The sequence below is a fragment of the Alligator mississippiensis genome, chromosome 1 (assembly GCF_030867095.1).
Source record: "Alligator mississippiensis isolate rAllMis1 chromosome 1, rAllMis1, whole genome shotgun sequence".
Taxonomy (NCBI): domain Eukaryota; kingdom Metazoa; phylum Chordata; order Crocodylia; family Alligatoridae; genus Alligator; species Alligator mississippiensis.
In genome coordinates this window covers 1,106,062-1,129,808 of record NC_081824.1, presented here as the reverse complement: position 1 = coordinate 1,129,808, position 23,747 = coordinate 1,106,062, and the positions used below count along the sequence as shown (strand labels likewise).

Sequence of the window (23,747 nt, the reverse complement as noted above, 5' to 3'; positions counted from 1 at the left end):
GCAAGCACTGCTTAGGCATCACTAGTACTTCTGCCGTTAACACAAGGCTTTTCTTCATCACTAACAGTCAGAGGCTCTTTCCGTTTTTTGCTCCTGGTTCCACTGACCGTTAGGCATTGTAGTTGGCTTCTTACAGCGCAGTTCTGGTGTCCCACCTCATCCTGGTAGCTTGCAGGAAGAGAGAGAAGGTAAGTTTACACTGTCCGCAGAGACTCAATAAAAGTGACAGGACAGGGCTGGCTTACTGCAGCACAGAATCCAAACTCCGGGTCCAGTCCCGACTTTGGGACCACCTGTCTGAGCTTTGTTGTGTGCCGGTGTTCTTGCCCAGGTGGGGGGCACGTGGCCAGGCTGTCTTAGCTGACATAATCGTATAGGTTTGGAAGAAACCTCAAGGGTGAGCTAGTGCAACCCCCCAGTATCTCCAGAAGGTCTTGAAGATGTTTGGGGTGAAAGGCATTAGCGACATGAGCATAAAATCGCCTTTTGTTCCAGCCTAAGGGGAACTGGCCACCCTTGCAAATCTGTGCCATAGTCTGCTTCGACGCCTAATGGAGAGGCCCAGAATACTGGTGCAGTCGAGACTAGAGGAGAGAACCTGGGTGATCACACGATACCAGTACAATGGCAAAAGAGAAGATTAGAGATGCGGGTAACTGGCAAAAATCAATGCAGTGAAGGACTGGTGGACCAGCTAGTCTGAGCCTGTTGCATTGTTATCAGCAGGGAGGCAAGATGCTAGTGCCATCGACCGGTGCTCCCCTAGCGTCTAGGTTTCCTGCCTTGGCTTAGTCAGGCCGCTGTTCTTCCTCCTTACTTTTCTCCAGAAGACCCACATTGCTGTGATGTCTAAGATATGGGAACTTGTATTCCCATAGTAGTGCAGCGTCAGGTTACCGTGACATAAGCTAGGCTGTGACCCTGTGGCACATCATCAGGAACTGCCTGTGTGCATGCTAGCTTCCTCTTCACCAGAGGATTTTTATGCCCGCAATCTAGGAAATGAGCTATATAACACTGCCTAGTTTGATGGTTGTCTAGGGATAATTATTATTATTAATGTATAATCACTGCCTTGCCGTCACCTCCCCATGGCTACACCTGGAGTAAAGCCAGAATTGGGCTATGTCTAATTGGACAAGCCCAGGGCTTGTTCCATCTTGCAGATTCCCATACTTGATAAGCCTTTACGTTAAAGGTGCTGTTTGCCTGAGTATTGACATGTTCAGTGCTGGAGTTTGGACGCTCTAGATTTGAGAACTAGAGCTGTCAGCCAGAAGAGCAGTGGCTTTCCTTATTACTCTGAAGGTTCGCTGGACACATTCGAAGAAGCACGTATTTGGAAGAAGTAATTGTGGACACGCATGCATTCTTCCAACAACCTGGATATCTGATTTCTGTTAAAGGATACCAGCACTATGCTAGTGAGAGCTAGGGAGGACCAAGCTCTCCGCTCCATGGTGATGCCCATTAAGAGCTGACTTTATTCCGTCTTTCTTCACCCAGGGCAAAGATGAGTTAAATGATATTTTTTCCCTTTTCTGTACTCTGTTTTTATAATGCCTGTCAGTGTGCCCTTGCCTGGACTAGTGAGGAATTGCTGATTGTGACCAAGAAAACTTGTAGGAATACAGGGCTTTAAGGAAACTTCAGAAGGGAAAGAGGAAGGAGGGTAGAGCTGGGAGGTGAGGTCATAAGAGCACGGAGATGTGAATAAGCACAGACATGCCTTGAACTCGTTTCGAGCTATTGTTCATCTCCTCAGAGCTGCTGGTGCCAAATATATTTGGGGGGGGGGGGTGTCAGCAAAACAGTTGGCCCTTTCTGTGTCTTAAAAACCTAATCTGAATCTAGGAATGTATAATCCTAGTATGGTAGTGAAAGTCCCAACTTCACCCAGGGCAAAGTGCAGGAGTGGGAGTTGTGGAAAGTTGTAATTGGATGGTATTTTTGGAAATTAGTTCTTCTTTCATTTTGGTGAGGAGCAGTTGCGTGGAGGAGGTCTCTCCAAAATGGTTGATCTCAACTGTAAGTTTTTTATCTTGTTCTGATATAAAAGCAGCTGGAGTTCTGATGTGCCATGTACCTGTAAAATAGGTGAAGGCACTGGGTTTATGTGCTGCTCAAAATACATTTTGATGAACTTTCACATCAAGTTTTTTATTTTTTTTTTCCATGTAGTACATCTGGTTGCTATTAGCTGGTTAAAATTGGGTTATTTTAAGCTTGTGACTGCACATACTTTAAGGGGGGAATGCTGTATTTTTAATGCAGCTTGACTGTACTTTCTTTCCAAATGAGTAACGTGCAGCCTTTTCTTTCTGAAAGCATTGATTTCAAGGCAGAGAGTCCCATGGAGATGAATGCAGCCCCGTGAGTAGGAACTCTGGATTTGCTGTACTGATTTGTTTGGTATCACACGTGCTCTGAGCCATAGCCAGAATCCCAGTAGTTTCTGTTTCTGACCTCCAAGGGGCAGGGGTGAGTGCTCGGCCCCGTGGTCTCGTGGCTTACACTGGGATCTGCAGTCGGTGTGGCTGGATAGGTAGAGTGGCTCGGCGGCCGCTGCTCCGGGGTCGGTTGTACCTTGTCTGGCTCGCACTGCGTTTGGGCACTCGGCTGAAGTTAGCGTGGTGTCACCACTGAGGATTGTGGAGAAGGCGGATGTTTCGTGCCAGAGGAGAACAGCTGGCGGCTGGAGCAGAGATTACTCGAGCCGTTCCTATGGGCAGAGTGAATCGTCAGCGGTGTTGTCCCCGCTCGGTGGCAGCAGTTTCTCCTTGTAGCCAAATCCGTTTTTCCGTTGCCTTTGGAATCTGCTGAAGTGGTTTTCCAGCTAAAGAGTCTCTCCGTCTGTGGTGGGACTTTTACTTTAATATTCTGAATTTCAGTGTAGCAGAAGTGTTATTTCATCGCTTTGAATATTGGGTATCCAGAGATGCCCCCAGTTTCTCTATCTCTGCTCAGCAGTGAGGTGTGAAACTGTGATCGTCCCTGGTAAGGGTGATGGGGCTGGGCTGGGTACCCAGCGGAGAAGAGAGCTGAAGAGCCGGAAGCAGCGAAGTTGGGTATTCAGCAGGTGTCCGTTTCCTCTAGTCGCGGCACGCAGCCGATCGCCAACCTCCGGGGGCTCGCGCCTTAAACGCAGGAGGTTTGGGTCTGTATAAAGCCACGGTCCTTGACCACTTGCTGTGAAAGGCTCCATGTCCGTTTATTTGATTTGTCCTAGCTGTGGCTGCATGTCACCGTTCAGCCCAGTGATTCTTCAGGGTGTCGTTTATTGTGATCCTGAAGTTGGTAATGCTCATTCAGACGTTGGCATTTAGCGTACGTGGTTTGGGCATATTGCTTCAGCCCTCTGAAGGCCACATGAAGAGCTTGGAGGCCACCAGGTAGCATAGTAAATGAGCACTGCACTGTGCACATTTAGATATAGCTGCTGTATAAATGGAAGATCGCTTTGATGCTTTGTCAGTAATTTCCACTGTGGTTCTAGATTTTAGCCCTCTCCTGCTTGCTGCTGTGAGCGGTACAGCAGTGGTGCCGCAGGTTTCTGATATACAGAGCTCCCCACCAGGCTCTCCCGTGGCCCTGCTCCCAGGGCTCAGGGCTCTGCCCTCCAAGGTGAAAGGCAGTGTGCAGACCTCAGCCCCGCCTGTGTTTATAAACAGCCTGTCTCGGCCCCAGGGTTGTCTGGTCGTCTTGGGGAAATGCTTGTTATCTCCCTCATTCATAAATTGAACTGTGGCATGAAGAGAAGTCTGGTTTTGTAAATAGGGCAGCGGCACGGGAGTTAAAAAATGTGGGCTGAATTCTTCACTCTGCCATGGAGATCCAGCATGGCCTTGGATAAGTCAGGCAGCGTGTTTATGCCTCACTTTCTCCTCTGAAAATAGGGCTAGAAATACATCATTCCCTCCTGTCTGTCTTGTCAGTTCATGGTTGAAGCTTTTCAGGGCAGGGATTTCTGTGGTATGTGAGTGGGGTCTCAGTGAGAGCGCTGGTCCTTAGGCACTGCCGTCGTATCGGGACCAACTAGGAGTAGCAGCGCACGGACAACAGAATGGTTCAGAAGCTGGCGAGCACACGTACGTCCTTAGTGTGGATGTGCGAGAGCAAGACTTCCTCGTCTCAAAGAGCCTGCTGAGAGCTAGGGTATTCGGTGCAGCTCGGGATCAGACCCCACGTGAGAGGAGCGCACAGCCCTAGCCAGCAGCTCACGAGAGAGGGCGAGGATGTTAGTTAAAGGCTAAGGCTTGTTTCTAGGGATTTGCAGTGATCTGAAGAAAGAGATTGGGGGTAGATTGCCTGTCACGTGACTTCTCGAGGCTGAGAGCAGTGATTTGCAACCTCTCGAGACTCCCGGCACCGCCTGTAACTTTTCTGAACTTCGCGGCATTGAAAGGAAGCCCAGATGTAAATCTTCAGCTATTGACCACGTCCAACACACACCGCTCTTGCTCAGTGAATTCTAATGAGTATTTCTGACCAAAACAGAAAGCTGTGTCTGACAATTGATCCATAGCGCTGTCATATAAGAAGCTGAAAGTTCAAGTACAGCGGTCAAAGTTCAGATCCGCCAAATCACTCAGGCGCTAGGTAAAATTTCTTTTGAATGGAAAAAGTAACCCCACATACATTTAAGGAACGTTATTATTAGTTGCAAACAAGAGTAACATCAAAATGGATCGTCATTATGAATACAACTACGGCAAGTTCTATTAAATAGTTAGTGAGTACGCAGCGTCATTGTTAAACTAAGGTCAAAATGGTTTTGAAGAAGTTGCAGCAATATCAGTGTCAGAGTCAAATGATCAAACTCAGCACAGCATGTAAGCATTTCTTCATGCCAAAACAGGAAGTCGAAGGAGGCAGCTCATCCATTGTCCGTTTAGGTGCCGACCACAGAGGCAGAGCCGTTCTCCCCAGCAGTGACACAGCCTTTAGTGGAAGGAGCCAGCAGGTCTCTCTGCAGCAAGGCTGGGGTCTTAAATCACTTCCTCCTTTCTTTCGGGGGTGAGTGACTGCAGGACTGGGGTGCAGGTTGTAGCCGTGTTGGTCTAAGAACCATGTCTGTCCAGACACCCTAAACCCCTGTCCAGACTGGGGCTTTTTCCAAGGGCCGATGACCTCTCGGAGCTCTTAATGCTGTCAGGGTTCCTGGCTCATCGAGGGGATATGTCTGCTACCCTGCTCCGCAGCAGCTCCTTTCAGAGCTGTGGGCAAACCAGGTGGTGCAGTGCATCCTGCATGCAGACGGTACGGTCCGGTACTGCAGGCAAAGCGCGCCTCCAAAGGAGAGGCGTGGGTGACGTGTGAAGGAGATTGCATCAGTCCACCTTGGGAGAAGCTGCTTCTGTTGCATGGTATAACGGTGGCACCTGGAGTGTGCTTGATACGTTCTCTAAAAAGAATTGCTTGTCCATCTAACCACTGACTTGCCTCCTTCCACACCTCTAGTTCTTGGCATGCATCGAAGTGTATCTTGTGACAGCTCTCACACCCGTTCCTCTGCAAACAGGAAGAATTGGAGAGCTGGGTGATTAACTGGTGAGAGTTTGCAAGCCTTAAGGAACTCACCATCTGGGTCCAGGTTCCCCAGACCTTGTGTGAGTAAAAGTTTCGTGTTGTTGTGATTGAACAAAGCCTGGAGTATAGAGGTCAAGGATTACAGTGCTCCTCACAGCAGGAAGCTGCTTAACTCTTCAACCTCAGTTCCATTTCCGATACAGAAATTAAACTTCAGGTGGGCTAATCCTTTCATGGTAACGATTAGAGATGACCGCAGAGGCACCCTGCTCCCAGTATCAGTCAGCTTCTTGCTGCAGGGGACAAGGGAAACAGGGGGGCCATTTTAGTGTCAGGAATGAACCTGTGAGGTCTGACAAAGTGTGGCCGACTCTGCCCGTGGTCCGGTTCGTGTCACCCACCTCCGTCCTGCAGTGGACTGCTGAACTTGCGCCCGACAACCTCCTGTCGCTGCCCCCAGCCCCGCCAGGAGCAGGAAGTTTGGGAACCAACCCTCACAAGAGTTTCAGGCCAGGTTTGCAGACATGTTAGGTTTGGATGCATCTTGATTTAGGCATCTATAATGCGTCTTCATTAATTCATCTGTGTATTTAGGCACTTTTCCAACACAGGGCTCTCAAATGTCCGAGATTAGCCCGCCACGACATGGAAGTCGCGTTTCTGCTATCAGCCATTCTTGGCACGGCTGGAGCTCCAGTCAGTCCCTGTTTAGCCTGTGAGGTGATTCCTGGGGAGCCTCTGGACTCTTTTCTGCCCGATACAGGCCCACAATCTTCTCCGTACATAACCTGCCAAGGAAAATCCTTTGCTCGCATAGCCATGGCACAAACCAGGTGGTGGGTGTTTTACAGTCAGGTGGCGGCCCCACCTGAGGACTCGGGAATCGCAGCCATCGCTCTTTGAGGCTATCTCCAGAGCGCAGGTTTGTTTTTGCAGCACTGGCCCCCGAGCGCTGCTAAATATATTCACGTTTCAGTTGTACAAACCCTACCAGTAATGCTCACGTGACTGTTGCCGGTTCTGCGCGGGAGGGAGAAGCGCATGTCTGTGTGCGGGGGAACTGTTCAGAGCTGCTCGCAGGACAGTACCGGTACTGCTCGGTGTATGAGCCAACAGATGAGTTCAGACAACTGTGACCTTGCCAGCTTTTTTAAGCTCTTGGGTTTGCTCTTCAGATCTCATTGTGGTCACAGCTGTTGCTTAGGCCCAGCAGCCTCTGTGGCACAGAAAATGTCAGTATTAAAATGGTGCAAGAAGTACCTCGTTAGAGGTTGAGGAGTTCACTTCCCAGCTCTAAATTAGTATGTGTGGCTTTTGCTGGCTTGGGAACCAAGAGACGTGTGCGTGGCAGTCGGTGTGTAATTGCGAATGTGTCCGTAAGACGAGGAGGAATGAAATAAGGCAAAGCACCGGTCTTTCTGCTGCACGCCAGGCTTGTACTTTCCGTCTCGACGGGTTTCAGAGGATGTGGTTTGCGCTCCTGCTGTTCGGGAGCTCAGGCGGTTGCAGCCGGCCTGCGTGTTCGGGGTTAGGCTGAGCCTCTCGGCTTTGTTCTCCGCAGGCCCGACTCCGCGTAGCTGAGAGCGGTACCTGCCGCTCTCCGGCAGCCTGAGGGACAGTACCTAGCGTGCCTGCACCTGCCCTCGCCCTTGGGAGCAGCCGCTTCGCAGCAGCAGCGAACCGGGCGCTTCAGCGTGAGATGGAGGCGCAGCTTCCAAGAGCAGCAGGCCTGCCTTTCTTTAAAACACCGTAGCCACACGCTCCCTGTCCAACATCTCTCTCTCACCTTTCAAAGAGAAACTCAAAGCGTCGCTGTCTCGCCTGTGGAGAGATGTCCCGTGCCCCTAGTCCTGTTCTTCACCCGTCTCTGAACCCCTCTGACTCTGTACTGCCTTTCCTGCGATGGGGTCAGTGCTGCAGGCAGTTGCCATCCCGGTGCCAGTATCGTATGTTAGTTGTTCACCGTCGTGGCCCTTATGCATCCTGTCATCCTGTTTACCTGTCTGCCTTTGTGACCCAGCTGTCCACGATGATTAATCCCTTTCCTGAACTGATGCAGTTAATTTAGAGAGACATTTCAGGTCACTTACGTTTTCCCCACAACATGCCCTGCTTTCCATTTGTTGACATGTGACTTTCATTACTGTTGTGTTTCTTGTTCATCTTCCTTGATTAAGTCCCTCTGATTCTACATATCCCTCTCTGGTCCAGACTCACATAAGAGACCTTTTGTCACCCGCAGATTGTCCTGCCCTTCCAACATGGTTAAGAGAGATGGAATAGCCCAAGGCCGAGTATGGAGCCTTGGAGAGCCCCGTTGTGGATCTCTTGACATGATGAAAGTCAGTCGTTTAATCCTACTCTTTACTTTCTTTCCATCTCCTACCCGGTTTTTGACCACTGCATTCTTGGCTTCTCAGCCCACAATTTATTCTTTTTCTTAGTAGCCTATTCTGCAGGTTGATGGCTAAATAAGCTCCATGAACCAGCTCTTACCTATCTGCTACCTTATTGAAATGTTCAGAGAATTTGAATACGTTAGTGAGACATGATTTTCCTTTCTAGCAGCCATGCTGGTTCGACCGGTTACAGTTACGCTTTTCCAGATCTTTTGTCATTCTTTTTCAGGCATCGTTTCAGACAGTTTGACAGGTACCGATTTTGGGCTCACTGCTTTTCAATTCTCTGGATCGCTCTTCCAGCTTTTTTTGAAATACAGGGATACCGTTTGGCACCCTCCAGCAGCTGACTTTAATAAAAAATTACATACTTATTTTAGCAACTTGTAAACTCCGTCAGACCTCTTGATTACACCATTCTGACCTGGCAACATGTTGCTATTTAAATTACTAGCTTGGTTGAGAACCTTCTGTATGAAGTGTTTCTTCTCAAATGAATGAAGAGTTTTACTCCTTTTTTTTTTACTTTTACTCCCTATAAGTACATCAGGGTGTACAACAGGATCTGGGGGAACGCCTGTTCACCAGAGCGCCCCAAGGGAAGTCAAGGTCCAACGGTCACAAAGTCCTCCAAGACCGTTTCAGGCTGGACATAAGGAAGAACTTCTTCACTGTCCGAGCCCCCAAGGCCTGGGTCAGACTGCCGCCGGAGGTGGTGCAAGCACTGCTCTGGACTCCTGCAAGAGACATTTGGATGTTTATCTTGCTGGGATCCTATGACCCCAGCTGACTTCCTGCCCCTGGGGCAGGGGCTGGACTCGATGATCTCCCGAGGTCCCTTCCAGCCCTAACGTCTATGAAATCTGTGAAATCTTTTTGACTACTCATCACATTTGACTGAAATTTCCCTTCTGTAGTTTAATGTTACAGTGTTAGTTTTGGTACCGTATATCTCCCTAGGTTGTTGAGCCTAATCATTTTGTGCCCACCATTAATTAGTAGCTCTCCCACATTTATTTCTTAACTCCTTTTTGTTACTTAAGACTTGAGACTAGTGTCACCTTGTGTGAGCTAAAATCAGACGTTTTGAGCAGCAGTTGTTAAAAAGCCATTTGTCTAAACTGCGTCCTATGTGCCACCTGCCCAGTTTCTGTGCAAGTGGTGAAGTCCCCTGTGGACGTCCTGATAGCTTTTTAGATCCTTCAGCAGCAGCACCCCTTTTCCCCTACTTTTGCTTGGCAAGCTGGCTGCATAGACATAGTGATGTATTTGCATGTGTGCAGCTTGAGATCCTTGTGCACAGAAATGCAGCTGTATGGTCCTGCTCTGCTTCAAATGTTGAACCTGTGATCGTGTTAACTACAGCAGCTCTCACCCACTGCTGTGCGGCCTAGTCTGTCTTCCCTGCGTAGTTCACAGACAGGTGCCACCACAGCTCACTGGTTGCAGTTTGGGGTTCATAATGTCCGTTGTATCCAGGTAAGGTGTGCTAGTTCATGCCTTTCTGCTTGTAAGATTCTCGCATTTGTGTACAGTCACTTGCAGAATGCATCTTTGCAGTAGTTCCTGTCTTTATGTGATTCCCCGTGCCATTTCCTGTCCCTGCAGCGGACTGCTTGTGTTCTCTTCAAGGGGCGGCAGGAATCGGCGCTGGCTGCTGCTTGAACTGTCCCAGACAGAGCCGAGGCTGTTCAAGCAGCTCTGAGAGCAGGTCCCCACAGGTCTCCCTAACTTCTCGCCACTGGGCAGGCTAGGAGGGAGCCAGCTGCTCTCCCCCCTCCTTGGAGTCAGGGAGGGAGAGGGGAGGATTGCGAGATATTGGGCATCCTGCATCGCACCGTGTGAACCTGAACAGGCATTACACTTGGCACCAGAAAACCTCACTTTCCAGCAAAGCTGCTGTTAGAAGGAGCTAACAGTTTGTAGCAGAATCACTGTGCTTTTCCCACCACAAACCGCTTGAACACCTGTACGCTGGCATTGTGTGTGGGGTAAGGGCACGTTTCCTAGCACAAAAGTCCATGGCCATAGAAAGCTAGAGAAGGCTGCCTTGGGCTTGTGGGCTGCTCATCAGTCATTCCTGTGTTGCACTGACCCCACCTAGCTGCTTATCCGTGGCTGACCTGGTCTGTTGAGGACATGGTTTTTCATATATGTACTCTTCACAACTTCAGTAGAGGCAAAACTGAGCAGAATGAGTGGAAATGAGTAGGAAGAGTGAGCTGGCTGTCCCTTAGTAGAGAAGATCCTTCCCTTGCATGTCACACCAAATGTGGTGCTCTCCGAGCAAATTTGCTTGAGCGTCCGGCCCCAGGCAGGTGCACAAGCACCATGTGCACAGCTATGACTGAGGTCTCTGCAGACAGTTCCCTTCTCTGGGTGTTCGGTGTAGAGGTACCCCTCGAGGCCTACTTCACGTGGAGTTTGTTGCATAGCTCCGCAGGCCTTGGAAGGATCTACTAACACGACCCCCAGCTCAGTACCAGCCTGAGATCTTGTGGGGCACGTTGAAGACATACCTCAGGAAAACACGTCAAGAAACCTCAAGACATACCTCAAGAAAACTGTGGCTCAAGGACTTGACTCTTAAGTCACTTCAGGACCCATTTGTGAGGCGTGGTAGAGATCATCCTTTAATCACGGGGTGGCCAACAGTGGTGATGATGATGACGATGATAAAAGGACCTTTCTGGTTCACACCTCTGTGATTCTCTAGATCTTCCTAGGAATATGAGAGCATGGGGCTTGTGTTCTGCTTTACCTGCTTTCAACTCTGCTTACTCGTTCAGGTTCCCTCTCTTAGCTCCACAGCAGTGCAGAGTTTGTCTGAGTATCAGACATAATGCCGTTAGCTGCCCTCTCCGAACTGCAGTTCTGTGGGGAAATAAAATTAACCAGTTCCCCACACAGAAAGTAGCATTTCCTACAGGTGCAGCTTTCGCAGCCCCCCTTGGGACAGTGCTGGGGCCCAGCCCCTGCGTGTGGGCATGTAAAGGGTTGATTTTCATCCACAACTGATGTCATTACTTCTCTGTTTTTTCTCTCTCCTGTTTCTCCAGTATCATCTAGACTGTCACAGGCGTCTGCCTCCCAGTCGGGCTGCCCATCTCCTTCCATCCAAGCGGGTAAAGTCATCTCACCATCCCAGAAACACAGCAAGAAGGCACTCAAACAGGTAAGCGGGATCCTCAGTGTCCTAGAGCTTCAGTTTAAAGAGCAAAATTGCTTTATTTTTCCTAAGAAGTTCCATTTTAGATGCACGTGGTCTGTGCCTGACCTCAGGTGTGATTGAGAGTGCCTGGAGTTTCACTGAATATGGCTGCCTGTGCTGAGAGCCCCATCCATCATCCTCTGCTGGCTGCAGTCATTTCTCATTTAGGGGACGGTGGGGTGCAAACCTCTACGCTTGCCTCTTTCTCTGATTGCCCAGAGCTTTTCACAGCAGCTCGTGTCCCTTTGAGAGAAGCTCTCACTGAATAACAGCTCTCGGTGGTGGTGTGTTTGATGTTCCTCCTATCCCAGCTGCATGTACATATTTGCCAGCTTGTTCAATGCGTGCTTTCACCTACAGGCAGTTCCCTGGCTCTGGTGTGTTGGGCCTCTGCTGTGGCATTTTGAACCAGTTAATCCCAAACTGGAAGAATGCCTGTCTTGTGTGTACTGCATTTACCAAGCATGCACGGGATAGTGGTGTTTTGTGTGTGTTGGACGCTCTTTTTCTTTCCATAAAAAAGCTGATATACTAGTCCACCGAGTGTCTTATCTGCAGGTGTTCCCCCTGATGGCTGATTCAGTTTCCAGTGGCTCCAACAAAGGAAATGCTCTTTCAGTATCCGATTTAGCCCTTAGCGAAACAGCTGGTTTTAGGGAACATGAGACAAAGTGTGGATGAAGTGCTAGACAAAGTTTACAGTACATTTATACAGACAACCACAGACCATCTCAGCCTCTGAACAGGTTTTTCCTTTACCCCACCCAGTCTGTTTCCTGACCTGTCTGTCCAGCTGAGAAGCCACTGTCAGGACTGAGGTCAGCAAGCAGAGCAGGTCTAGGGTTGAAGGCAGAGGAAGGGATCCTCCTTTTTCACTCCCTGTGGTGCCCTCCAGTGCCAGTTCTTCTTGTTCTGTCTGGCGGAGGTCATTCAGGGGATCCCCATCTCCACTGGGACGTGGATGGAGTCGAACCAGGGAGTGCTGTCGGTGGTTGACATCGACCACTCGTAGATAATTAGAGAGTTGATTCAATCTGATGGGTGTGTTAAGCAGATGCAAGAGACCCTATGTCTACTTCATTTCCCTTATCCAGGTTTCCAGTGTTCCCCCAATAGGGTTCTGGGTACTGATGCCTAGAACAGTCTCGGAAAGTTTGGAATTGCTTGAATGTAACGTTCCCGAGTTTAATCATTATGTCCGTACAAACTGAGAAATGCCATCGCGTTGGGGGTAGAGAGTCTCCCAAAAGACTGCACTGTTCGTTGCATCTTGACTCCGATGGGACGTTGCTGCGTGCTCCCGTTAAAGAGCACTGGAAAGAGGCCAGAGCCTTTCCCTTTATACACTGGTAACAGCTCGGGCATTTGTTGAACCATCGTCACCTGCAATACTTGAAAGACTTCACTGACAGAAAATAGCTCCATTGCATCCAGATCTTAACTCTCCCTCCTTTTCCTGTAATACAGTTCTTAACACAAGCCACGCAAGTTGCAACAAGTAGACAGGATGGCCAAAGACGCATCTAGAGATGCCAGAAGGAGACAGAACGGGTACTGTGAGTGCAAGGGTAGAGGACACACAACTGCTTCGAGTCTCTTCCTGTGATCCTTCTGTATGTGCAGGGACTACGCGTGACCTGAGCCCACAAGAGTCTGAGAAGTGATGACCTGGTTGTACCTCTTGTAGCCTGGGCTGGGAAATGTGTTGCATGTAAATGGCTGGATGCAGCTCTCCTCCAGCTCGGAGGTCAACAGATACTGGTTTTGTGAGAGCCTGAGAGGAAAGGAAACAGATTTCAGCGTAGCTGAGGCTCCATGCTATAATAATATAGCAAAGACTGTCACTCATATTCAAGTATGACAGTAGGCTCCATGCTAGTCTATGGATACATGGCTGTAGAGACTGCAAGCTGGAACGTCCCAGCTGACCTCAGTGTCAGGGTACCGAAGAGGCAGGATTTGTTTGGTGATATCTTTTACTGGGCCAGTTACGTAGGTGGTTATATGTCAGACAGTCTTTTGGGCACAAAATGCCCTTCCTCGGGACACAGGGTACCACAGGAAATAAATAGCACGGTGCACAGGATCCAGGCTGTGGAGCACACTTCAGATCAAAGCTAATGCTGTGCTGTGAATGACACGGGGGAAGCAGCGTAGCAGCCAGCGCGGGTCCTGGAGTACCGTGTAATATGCCACTGCCACGCAGCTCGGCAGGCTGCTGCCTTCTGCACTAGCTGAAGTGTCCAGCTGGTCGTCAGGCAAAGTCCCAAGTAAAGAGACTTATTCTAATTGAAGCTGCAGTGAAAAGCGTATCGCTAACCCTGACGAGGTTCTGCAGCTCGCTGGAGAGCCCGCGTTAGTAAGAAAAACAGCACCTGCAGTAGTGGGGATGTAAGCCAGGAACTAGGGCCCACTAGGACTCCTAAATTGCAAACCTGTGTAAAAATAGAAAGGCCCCCATCCTCCCCTTGGTTGAGAAGGCACGTGTTCCTCCATCACTCCTGCTAGTGCTCTCTGCTGTGCCGGTGTGATCTCAGCCGCCCGCGGCTGGAGGACTGCACCCTGCTCCCACCAGACCGCAGACCTTGGCAAGACCCTTGGAGCATGACCCCTTGCAGGTCTGACTGCCCCAGGCTGGAACCTACTCCCTCCCTCCTCCATTTGCCTCGTGAAGCCACTGAAAGCATGGGTGAAAGAACCTGTGTAGGGCATGCCACGCGGCCCGGTAAACTGACACGCTGCCTAACCCTCCTGGGTCTCCCCGAGCGGAGAAGGAAGCTTCCCGCGTCCCGGCTGGCCTGCAGGTGTGTCACAGCCTGGTGATCACTGGGCTCAGAGCCAGAAACAGCAAGGACGTGGAGGGGCAGATCCTGGTCCCCCATGCAGCAGCCAGCTGAGGTGGCTACACAAGGGCTAGTCTGACATGGAAGAGCCCTCACAGCATCGCGTGTAGTCCCTTCCTCCCTGACTGACTTCTCAGTTGTGGCCCAGGAAAGTGCGGTGCCTGCCAAGGCCAGTCTGCGGTTGTGCCCCACAAGTGCTGCGTAGACCAGCCCCCATGCTTGCAATAATGCCTGATGGATCTTTTCCTTAGCATGATCTGGTGCAGAGGGGTTGTGTGTGGTTTTTATCTGGGAAGAAACAGAGAGCAATACACGGTGGGAGGTTGAAGGAAAAAAGCTGCACTGATCCGTCTGCTGGGAGCAGCTTTGAGCAGATGAGACACTGAGTGATGCGAGTGCAGGGCGCTCAGGAAAAGCACCGGTCTCGCCCTGCAGACTCCGGGTTGTTTCAGAGCGGCTCTCCGTCTGTGCCTCTTGCTCAGGTGCACGCTTCCATGCATCAAAGCCGGTAAGGTCGAGAGGCAGGTTAGCAAGGAGAGGAGGAGAGAGGCACAAAAGGAAACAAAGAGAAAATGAGCTTTCCAGGAAACGGCCTGTAACTGGGGCAAGCTGTTTTCAACCTGCTGTTTTGCAATACAGCCAGGATGCCAGGCACATCAGGCAGCTTTCAGGGCGGCAGTTTTATTTAACTCTTTGAGGAACCGCACATGGATGTTTTGGAGGTATGTACCGAGCGCTTCCACAGTCGCATGGAAACACCTTTTTGCCTCTCACCATGGCAGCTGCAGCATTTGTCAGCTGCACCTTTCCCTTCTTCCTTGCTTTTTCAATGGAGTGTGAAATTTTTCAGAACAGCTTAAGGGGATGCCATAATTTAAGACCAGGCCCAGCACGTAGGTGTTGTAAAAAAACAGTTTTTTACAAGTGCAAGTGCCGGTTTAAATTGTGACATACGATGTAGTCATAAGAGCACGCACAGGAATGGGCTGGTATGCTCCCCCTAGCCCAGTATGCTCTGGACAGCATTTGGTACCAGCTGCTTTGAAGGAAAGGGCAAAGCCCCTGCAGTTTGGCAGTGGCAGGCTAGCCTGCTCGCAGGGCATGTTGAGCAATCAGAGGTTAGCTCCAGCTCTGAAGCAGGGGGGTTTTGTAGGGTTTCTTGTCCCAGCTAATCTAACAGGGGGTGTGCATTATCCATGCAAATGCCAAGTGATTTGTAATCTCACTTAGCTGTTGTAACGCAGCGAGTCCAGGAGGTTAGTCATGCCACAGCAGAGAGACCCTCCTCTTACTGGTTTGAAATGCATTGTGTGCTGGGTTTTGTTGCGCGTCCCCTGTAAACGGGAGCCTGCGGTCTTGCCACTCTGTTCACGAAGCTGCATACATCTCTCGCACGCTCCATTCTCATCCAGACCAAACGGCCCTGATCTTTCCAGTTGCTCCTCGCGGAGAAGACTCTCCTGCCTCCAGTTACATCCAGCGTGGGCCCTCTCTGGACCCCTCGTCCTTCCTAGGAGACGGCGGCTAGAGCAGACCCACTATCCAGGCAATAGGGTCCCACTTGTGTATCTAACAGCCCTGTACTTTCCTCAGTTGGACTTCCCATCCCATTCTTCATTTCCACCTTATGCATGGCCTGCCAGAGGCGATGCTGCTCTTTCTTGGCTTTCTTTGGGCTGGATCTCGATTTTCTGAAGCTGCCTCTTTGGCTTAACTTGTGAGCTTTACCATTTAACCAAACCGTTTTATTTCCTGACCTCGTACCGTTTCTCATCAGATGCGAACATTTCCCAGCACTCTGCTCTGGTGCCTTTAATGGTTTTAAAAAACCCTCCCACTAATACTTAGTGCCACTGTGAACATTTCTGACAAACTGACTCCCCTGAGGAGGCTGGGAGTAAATGCTGCTACTGTTTGCTTCCTGTTACCTAGTGGCAACTTTGACAGTTAAAAGTTGCTTAGGACTGAATTGAGAATGACTTCTCTTTAGGTCAGTATTTCTCAACCTTTTCGGGCTGAAGGCACCCCTCGAAAATACAAGCTTTTAGCTTTCACTTGTTTTTTGACTACAGAAAAATGATAGAGCAATTTTTGTATTGCAGAGAACTTGGAGAGATCGCAGCAGGTCCGAATGCTTTTAAAATGATTTCTACATGATATCTCTGGGTTATGGTGTGAACCACGTTTGCACACCTAACAGTGTTACCAGTGCGTGGCACCCTAGAAAAGGTCTCAAGGCATCCCATGACACTTTGGCTGGGAATCAGTGCTTTAGGTCCCCTAGTACCAGCGGTTCCAAGAAAGCAGCACAGTGAAGGTGTTGCGAGGCTGCTCCCTGAACCTTATCTTGTTGCTATATTTAATTTATATGCAGAAAAAAGTCCTTAAAATCCAGTATTTAAGTATCTCTGAAGTAATGGGTTGATTTCTAAAGCTCTTTTAAAGCCATTACTGAAAAGTGCTAGCAGATGCCAGCATTACTTGCTGTACAGAGAGCTGCTTGATTTGCATGGTAGCAATTAAGAGCTTGATTTGAAAAGCCTTGTCCTTCTGTTCTCTCTCTCCAGGCTCTGAAGCAACAGCAACAGAAGCAACAGCAATGCAGAGCAGGCATGCCCGTGTCCTCTAAGCAACACATCCTGCTGAAGGCTGTGAAGGCAGCCGGTGACTCCACACCTGCTAAATCAGGTACGAGACAGCGATCAATTCCTGCGCTCTCTCTAACTATCATGTCTCTCCAACTGACTTCTTGGGTTTAGGAGACGATGGAGGGAGAGGAAGCCCAGGTTTCCCAGGCTGTTCTTGTTTATTAACTGCTTCAGCGGCTGTTCTCTTGGCCTGGTCTCTTCTAGGAAAATGCATTGTGAGAGGGGAAAAAATAGATGTCAGTGCCAGAAGGAACCATTTTAATCTTTTAGTATGAGCTCCAGCACAACATAGCCCAGAAGCTTTCACCTGGTGGTTCTTATTTCAAACCCATAAATCTTAGTAGAGTTGAAGTGCATCTTATAGAAAGTTATTCCATCTTGCTTTAGGAGCTTGAAGTCCTGGTGACTGCAGTGCATTCCTTTGACACGGTGTTCGGTAAAGTACCAGGGCCTGTCGCAGCGTAGCGTGGCATCTCCAGTGCATGTGAGCAGACCTGGAGTTGTCATCACAATCCCTCACTGCTAGCTTGGGATACATGAGGAAGGGAAAGGAGCCTGTCCAGTCAGTGCAAATCCACACCCGCTCCCCTCCAAATGAAACATCAGTTCCTGGCCTCACAAAGCACCTGTGATACAGACTGATAACCTAGGAAAAACTTCTTCGCAGTCAGGGTGTCCAGACTGTGAAATAAGCTCCCTCCGGAAGTGGTGCAATCACCTGGATGTTTTCAAGAGAAGACTGGACGGTCACCTCTCTGGGGTCACTTGACCTGTTGTCTTTCCTGCTTGGTGCAGGGGGCTGGACCCGATGATCTTCTGAGGTCCCTTCCAGCCCCTAACATCTATGAACCTTGTCATGAAGAGAGCCATTAACTGCAGAGAGTATCGGTGCGATGGGTATTAGCACTAATCTTAGCGTTGTGATGGCACCAAGACCCCACTGTGCAGAGGGCTGTAAAACACAGGGCAAAAGATGAGCCTTGCTGCAAAGAGCATGAGCCAGCAGATGGGTACGGAGAGCGGACGGCACAGGGGACAAAGAGACCTTGTTGGTGTGGGACAGCTTTCTGCTCTCAGACCTGCCTGACGATATGACTCCACTGGGGCTCCGTGTTGAATGCTGGACTTCTGCTTGGCCGTGCAGAGTTAAGGAGAATTTGGTTCTCCCTTTGGCTTGCTTCTTCAGAGCCACGTGGGTCTGCTTATTCCCTCATAGCCCCCTGAGGAGACCCACACCCGAAGCAGACTGGTCTGCCTTTGCTTGCTGCTCGAGTGCTGCTGGAACATGCCACGTGGCAGCTGTTCAGACGAACGCAGGGTTGAGGCTATACTGCATATGTAAGCCGAGTTACCAGCTGTGCTTTCTGCACCGTTCGCCAGGGGAGTACCCGACAGTGTTGGCACTCAGACTGTCCCCAGCCAGCTTGGCAGTTAAAGCGCTGTTGAGAAGAGGAAGGGGAGGGAAGTCAGCTCCTTGGTGGTGGTTCCCAAATCTCTACTACAGTGTGCTGGCCCACGTGACTGGGCAGCCAGCATGGGGGGAGACACCTCTGGAGAGTTATTCCTGCAGCGTGTGGAGAAGCTGAGAAGGAAGATGGGCCTAGCTGGCACAGAAGACCTTGTGTTCCTGATTTCTAAGGGAAGAAGGAGGTGTGCTGGGTGCATAAAGCCTTCCTTGAAAGCCTTCCAGGTGACTGGAGCCAGGTCATTTCCAACTTTCGCCTGCTTATTTGCCTGCTCACCAGTACAAGCCTGGTGGTTCACTGACACCATAGCTCAAGCTCTCTTTTCAGAGTCCCTCACCCCTTGATTGAGTTCTCTGAAGATCCTCTCCTGACTCCTGCTTCTCATGCACACAGAGATGGTTGGCATCTTACAGTTGGCTTGTGGTAGCAGACTGGGGGTGGCAGTGCCTGGTCTTTGCCCCATAATTCTGGGGGCCTATTACCTGGCTTGGAGTAACACACTAAGTACTTGGTCCACGCTCCTGTTACTTAACGCTTAACGCAGTTATTTTCAGAGTGGTGGCCCGTGTACATCAACCTGCAGCACGCCTCCTTGCTTTGGCTTTATCTCCTACAAATAGCTGGAAACCATTACCATGTCCCCTTCAAGTCAGCCTTGAGCCATTACATCATTTTTGTTGTTTTTCCTTTCTGAGTTCCCTTTACTTTGCTGCTGCATCATGGTCAGGAGGTATCATGAATCCAGTTTCCTCTCCTGACTCTGAGTTACTGGCCTTCCCAGTGCGACTCTCAGCATAGTCTTAACAAAAGGATGTAAGAGAAAGGGGAACCCCGACCAGTCAAGTGGTGGTTGAGGCCATCACTCGCTTCACTTGGGCATAAGAGGAGCAGTCTCTTCCACCCTTTGTCATGGTCCTGGTTTAGCCTCGGAGTTGTTCTCTTTGGAAACGTTGCGTGCTTTGTACAGCCCCCAGCAGAAGCAGCTCGATCCTGCTGGAATCCCTGAGCCCTGCTGTCACATCAGTTGTTGTTAGGAGCTGACCTAATGCACGTGGCTAATGGCCAGCTCAAAATGGGCCCTGCTGTGCTGGGTACTGCACGTGGAAAGGCAGATAGACACTGCTCCAAAGAGCTCATGGCCTGAATAACAAGACAGACCCGGGGTGGAGGAAGTGGCAGAGCACACAGCATGATGGCAGCAAGTGGCATGGCAGCGTCTCAGGGTTTCAGGGAGTGTAGGCTTGGTTAGAAAAGCTACACAGAAAGAAAAGGGAAGGGTGAGAGAGTCAGGGTAGAGGAGAAGGTAAGAGGGGCAGTTGCGGGGTGATGCTGGGTGGAAGGAGCTGTGTGACGGGGCAAGGGATGGTTGGGGATAACAGCTCACCACCATAATGTTAAGTCCTGTGGCTTAACTTTCCCTTGCCTGGGGACCTGAGCGCCGGTGTGGAGGGAAGGTGTGTTGCTGTACACACGCTTCTGGGACTACAAACAGACATCGCATTTGTCCCAGGAGCAACCACTTTATCCCAGGATAAAGTGTGATCATTCAAACATTGATGTCCGTTGTCCTGGGACAAACACTGCAAAGGCTCGTGGGAGAGGAAGTGCTAATGTTCTCGTGGGCCATCACAAAGTGTGTCCGTCCCAGAATTGCACCAGTGCATTCAGGTGCTCACTGCACCCTCATTGGAAGGGTGATGAGTCCCAGGACTTTCCTGTTCAGGGACATGTGCAGCACAGCTGGTCCCAGGACAGATGCGAGGTCTGCTCCCAGAGCGGGAAAACACCTGCTTGCTCCCTGAATTCCCCTTAATGGGAATGGGTTAAGAAAACAGACCCCAAGGGAAGGGGCCAGCTGCTCTTCCTGCAGACGGTCTCGCTGCACAAGGAGGGATGTTGCACCGCTGCAAAGAGCAGCACAGCCTATCGGGCGTGGGAGCAGCAAGGCATGAGCGTGGAGTGAAACAGTGAAATCTGTCTAGTTTGGCAGAGGAGTGGCTCTGGGGGAGGACAGCAGTCCAGAGCATCTGAAAGGCGTAACTACAAATCAGGGAGAGTGATTACGGAGGGGGTTTAACGGAGCCAGCGCAGGAGCAGTAGGTGGAAATGGAAAAAGCAAAGGCTAGGTATCAGGAAATGCTGCCGCTAGAGAATCCTCTGCGGGCAGATCCAGTAGTCTGTTGCTGGCCTAGGCCTGGAGAGTAGCTTGTCTGCACTGCCTGGGCAATAGATTGGGATGTTCATAGAGGCTGTTTTCCATCCCAAAGCTCTGCAGTGATGCAGTAGTTAATGAAGGCCTTTCTGCTTCCAGGAGGCTGCAAATTCAGTGCAAGGAGAGTAGGGGAGCGCCGGCATCCACCATGCAGACCTCCTTGTCCTGGAGCCTAGTGCAGCAGGGGGCCTAGGCCAGCGACGCTCTGCCCCTCCAGTGGTATAAATGTTTGAATTTCCTTGCAGGTTGGGAAGGGAAGCAGGCGGACAGGCAGTCGAGCAGCCCTCAGAACTCCACGTCCAGCTCCTCTCCCTCTGTTAAGGCTGATAACTCCCTGCCATCCTTGGGGAAGAAACCGTTCCAGAGATCCGACCGGCTCCATCCAAGTAAGACATTTCTTTTTATGCATAGAGAGAATTTTGTTGCTCAGATGCCAAAGTAAAAAGGTCAAACGGAAAGTTAAGTAAAAGCCTCAACTAGTTCCAGAGGTGGCGTGGTTTCTGGATGGTCCTGGAAGTCTACATGAATTAAGGAAATAACCTCTATACACGCAAGCATGTCTTTGCCCAATAGTTGTCATCCGGGAGCTTGCCAGCCCCTGAGTTCACTGTATTCTGCATAACAGAGACAGAAGGGGACTTGCATTATTTAGTAGATCTTTTCCTTTTAGCATTTCCAGTGGTTTGGTTACCTTGAAAAACAAACCAACCAACTGAGCCCTCCCCTGCCAAGCCAAGAAGCCTGGACAGTTAAAATCAGCTTTCTCAATTCTCCCTTGGTCACTGGTGGTTTGTTTTACAGGCACCTGGCATTTAAACTTATCCCCTATGGCCTCTGCAGCGCACAGGTGTAGGGAGAAGCCGTGCACTCAGCCCCCAAGCCCCTCGTTTCACACTGGCTAAAAAGCAACTTTTGTTTAGCTTTGATCTAAATTGGTGACTTGAGGTGAAAGGCTCCAGTCCCATCACGTTCCCAGAGCTCCGTTCCCCACACGCCTCCGGGGCTGCGCGTTATGGTGACCGTGACTCCTCCAAACTGCTCTGACAGCCACTCGGGGCACTGCACGGGCTCCCCCGCCGTCCTGGAGGAGGTGCAGTCCAGCTCCGTGGCTCATAATGCCCAGCACATAAATCACAGCAGGACCCATCTTTGTTTCGGCCTAGACACCCAGGATTGCTCAGCCCAGAGGGACACTGGTGGGGCCATTTGGGCGGCCGTGTTTGCTGTTTCTGTTCTGGCCTGAGGAGAGGACTGCAGTTCCCAGAGCTGCTGCTCCCAGACTGTGCGGATGAACCGGGCAGTGTTTGGGTGCTGTTGGTGGCCACGCGCCCTAGGGCATGTGGAGTGCCAGCGCCTTGCCCGTCGGCGGAGTGAGCACGGTTAGCTGGAGGCAGGTGCTCTGTGTTCTGCAGATGGAGCAGGCGGTACTGTCTGGGGAGGAGTGCTCTGAATGGCCTCGAAGAGCGTGTAGCAAGCTTTGGCAGGGACTGTGTTGCAGGGAATAATGATCTTCTGCAGCATTGTCAGCCCCCTGGTCCGGAGGTGCGCAGTGCATCTGTCACCACGAGCCCGTTTTAGTGATACGTTTGTAATTGGAGTTCACAGAAGGCATGGCATATTGCCAGCGATGCTTAATGGATGAGTTGAGGGGAAGTACAAGCATTCTGCCTGTCCTGCTGCTTTTGAAGTTACGGCGGTCGCTTGGGACGCCTGGGGGTAACGCGACAAGTGCGGGACTCGTGTGAAGATCTGCTCAAGCTGGGAAAGGAAGGAGAGAGAACATCTGTTCATTCTTGTGCTGTGCTTGGCACTGTAGTCACAACACGAGCAGGGCTTCACTGCTGAAAACCATGCACAGAGTGCTGACTGTTTCTAAATCACTGCTGCTCTCGCAGAGTACTACGAGGAAACGTCCAAGGAAGAAATCCTAAGGGTACTATTCGGCTGCCTTCGCCATTACATTAAAGTAAAAGATGAACACGCACTTTCTTCCTGAAAAATGTTGATAGCGCTGAGTGAGAGACTCAGGCACGTACCGCAGTATAGGACAGGCTCTGCAGGCTCACGATGTGGGGCACCATGGTGAACTCTGGTAAAGCCAGACAGAGTAGAGCACTAGGTATTGTATTTTCCTGAGGATGAGAGACCTTTGTACTCCACAGATCCTTCTTTATATTATTTTTAACCTTTCAGCCTCTAGCCTCCACAGTGTGCTGTTCCTTGTGGCGTAGGGCTGGATGCTCATTAGCCTTGCTCCCCAGCTTAACAAATGATCTGCTGCCCCTCCCTACCCCCTTTCAGGGTTTGACAGTGAGCCGTCAGAGTGGCATATGAATAACTTTACATACCCATGAAGTAAGTGAAGAGCAGCGTGGGGTGAGAGAGACCTTGTTCCTGCCTCAGACATTGTTACATGGCCTCTGTGGTTCCCTGCAGGGCAGCTGAAGAGGACAAAATGTGCTGAAATCGATGTGGAAACACCAGACTCCATCTTGGTGAACACGAATCTGCGGGCACTGATCAACAAGCACACGTTCTCCGTCTTGCCGACAGACTGTCAGCAGCGCCTGCTGCTCCTGCTCCCAGAGGTGGACAGACAGGTAAGTCGCATCTCCCGGTTCTAGGGAAGCAGCCCCCAGAACCTCCCGGGACTGCTCCCACCAGCGTGTTGGTTTCTTCTGTCCAAGCAGTGACCTGCTCACTAAGACGAGGGCAGTCAGGTTTCCAGTTTCAGCTGGTGCTGCTGGGATAGGATGGAATTTCCTCCTCCACATGCAGTTCTGCATTTAGCGAAGGACTGAAATGTTTCTTTCCATGAAGCTTTAGGTATTAGCTGAGGAAGAAGGCCAGATTTGATGGGCCAGTGGCTTGCTCCAGCGCAGTGAGTCCCATGTTCCCAAGTGTAGTGTGATCAGTGGATTCTGTTGTGGTGAAGGGTGCAGAGTGGGTGAGCGCAATACTTAATGCTTGCTTTTTCCTCCCAGCTCTACCATCCAATATCAGCCTGGCAGCCTTTTAGCAGAGGTGCCTCACCAATCTAAAACCATTGTTATGCTTAGTCTAATCCTCTTCCGGTTTCAGGATTTATCAGTGACTGTCATGTAAGCACTGTTGTGCTCTGGATTGCTGAGCTGGCAGGTGAGGCTACCCAGTACTCTAGCCTTGCAAAGGGGCACATGTTTTGCATTGGAGAGAGAAAGTGCTTAAACATGCCCCCGTGACCACAGACAGCTGCACAAGCCAACTTCTTACTTGGCTGTTAAATAGCAGCCCCTTTCAGAGTATAGAAGGAGTCCCTTTTCCCAGAAGGCCTTGTGCTAAGCTGGAACATGAATCGCACAGTTCGAGCCATAGAGCACAGAACATGGGTGCCCTTTGAGAGTGGGGCAGGTTTCTACCTTGTGGATTACTAATGGAAGGCCTCGTGAAATAATTCTCT

General features: G+C 50.4%; 1 protein-coding gene across 4 annotated transcripts in view; it reads left to right on the top strand.

Annotated features, from left to right (window-relative positions):
- The window catches only part of ASXL2 (ASXL transcriptional regulator 2), a 182,684-nt gene that overhangs the window by 133,241 nt on the left and 25,696 nt on the right, over positions 1-23,747 (top strand). For all 4 annotated transcript variants that reach the window (XM_014610485.3, XM_059727625.1, XM_059727626.1 and 1 more), the window contains 4 exons: positions 10,988-11,103; positions 16,550-16,670; positions 20,554-20,694; positions 22,745-22,908. In XM_014610485.3, coding sequence (XP_014465971.2) covers positions 10,988-11,103; positions 16,550-16,670; positions 20,554-20,694; positions 22,745-22,908 — 542 coding nt within the window. The remainder of the gene's footprint in view (positions 1-10,987; positions 11,104-16,549; positions 16,671-20,553; positions 20,695-22,744; positions 22,909-23,747) is intronic.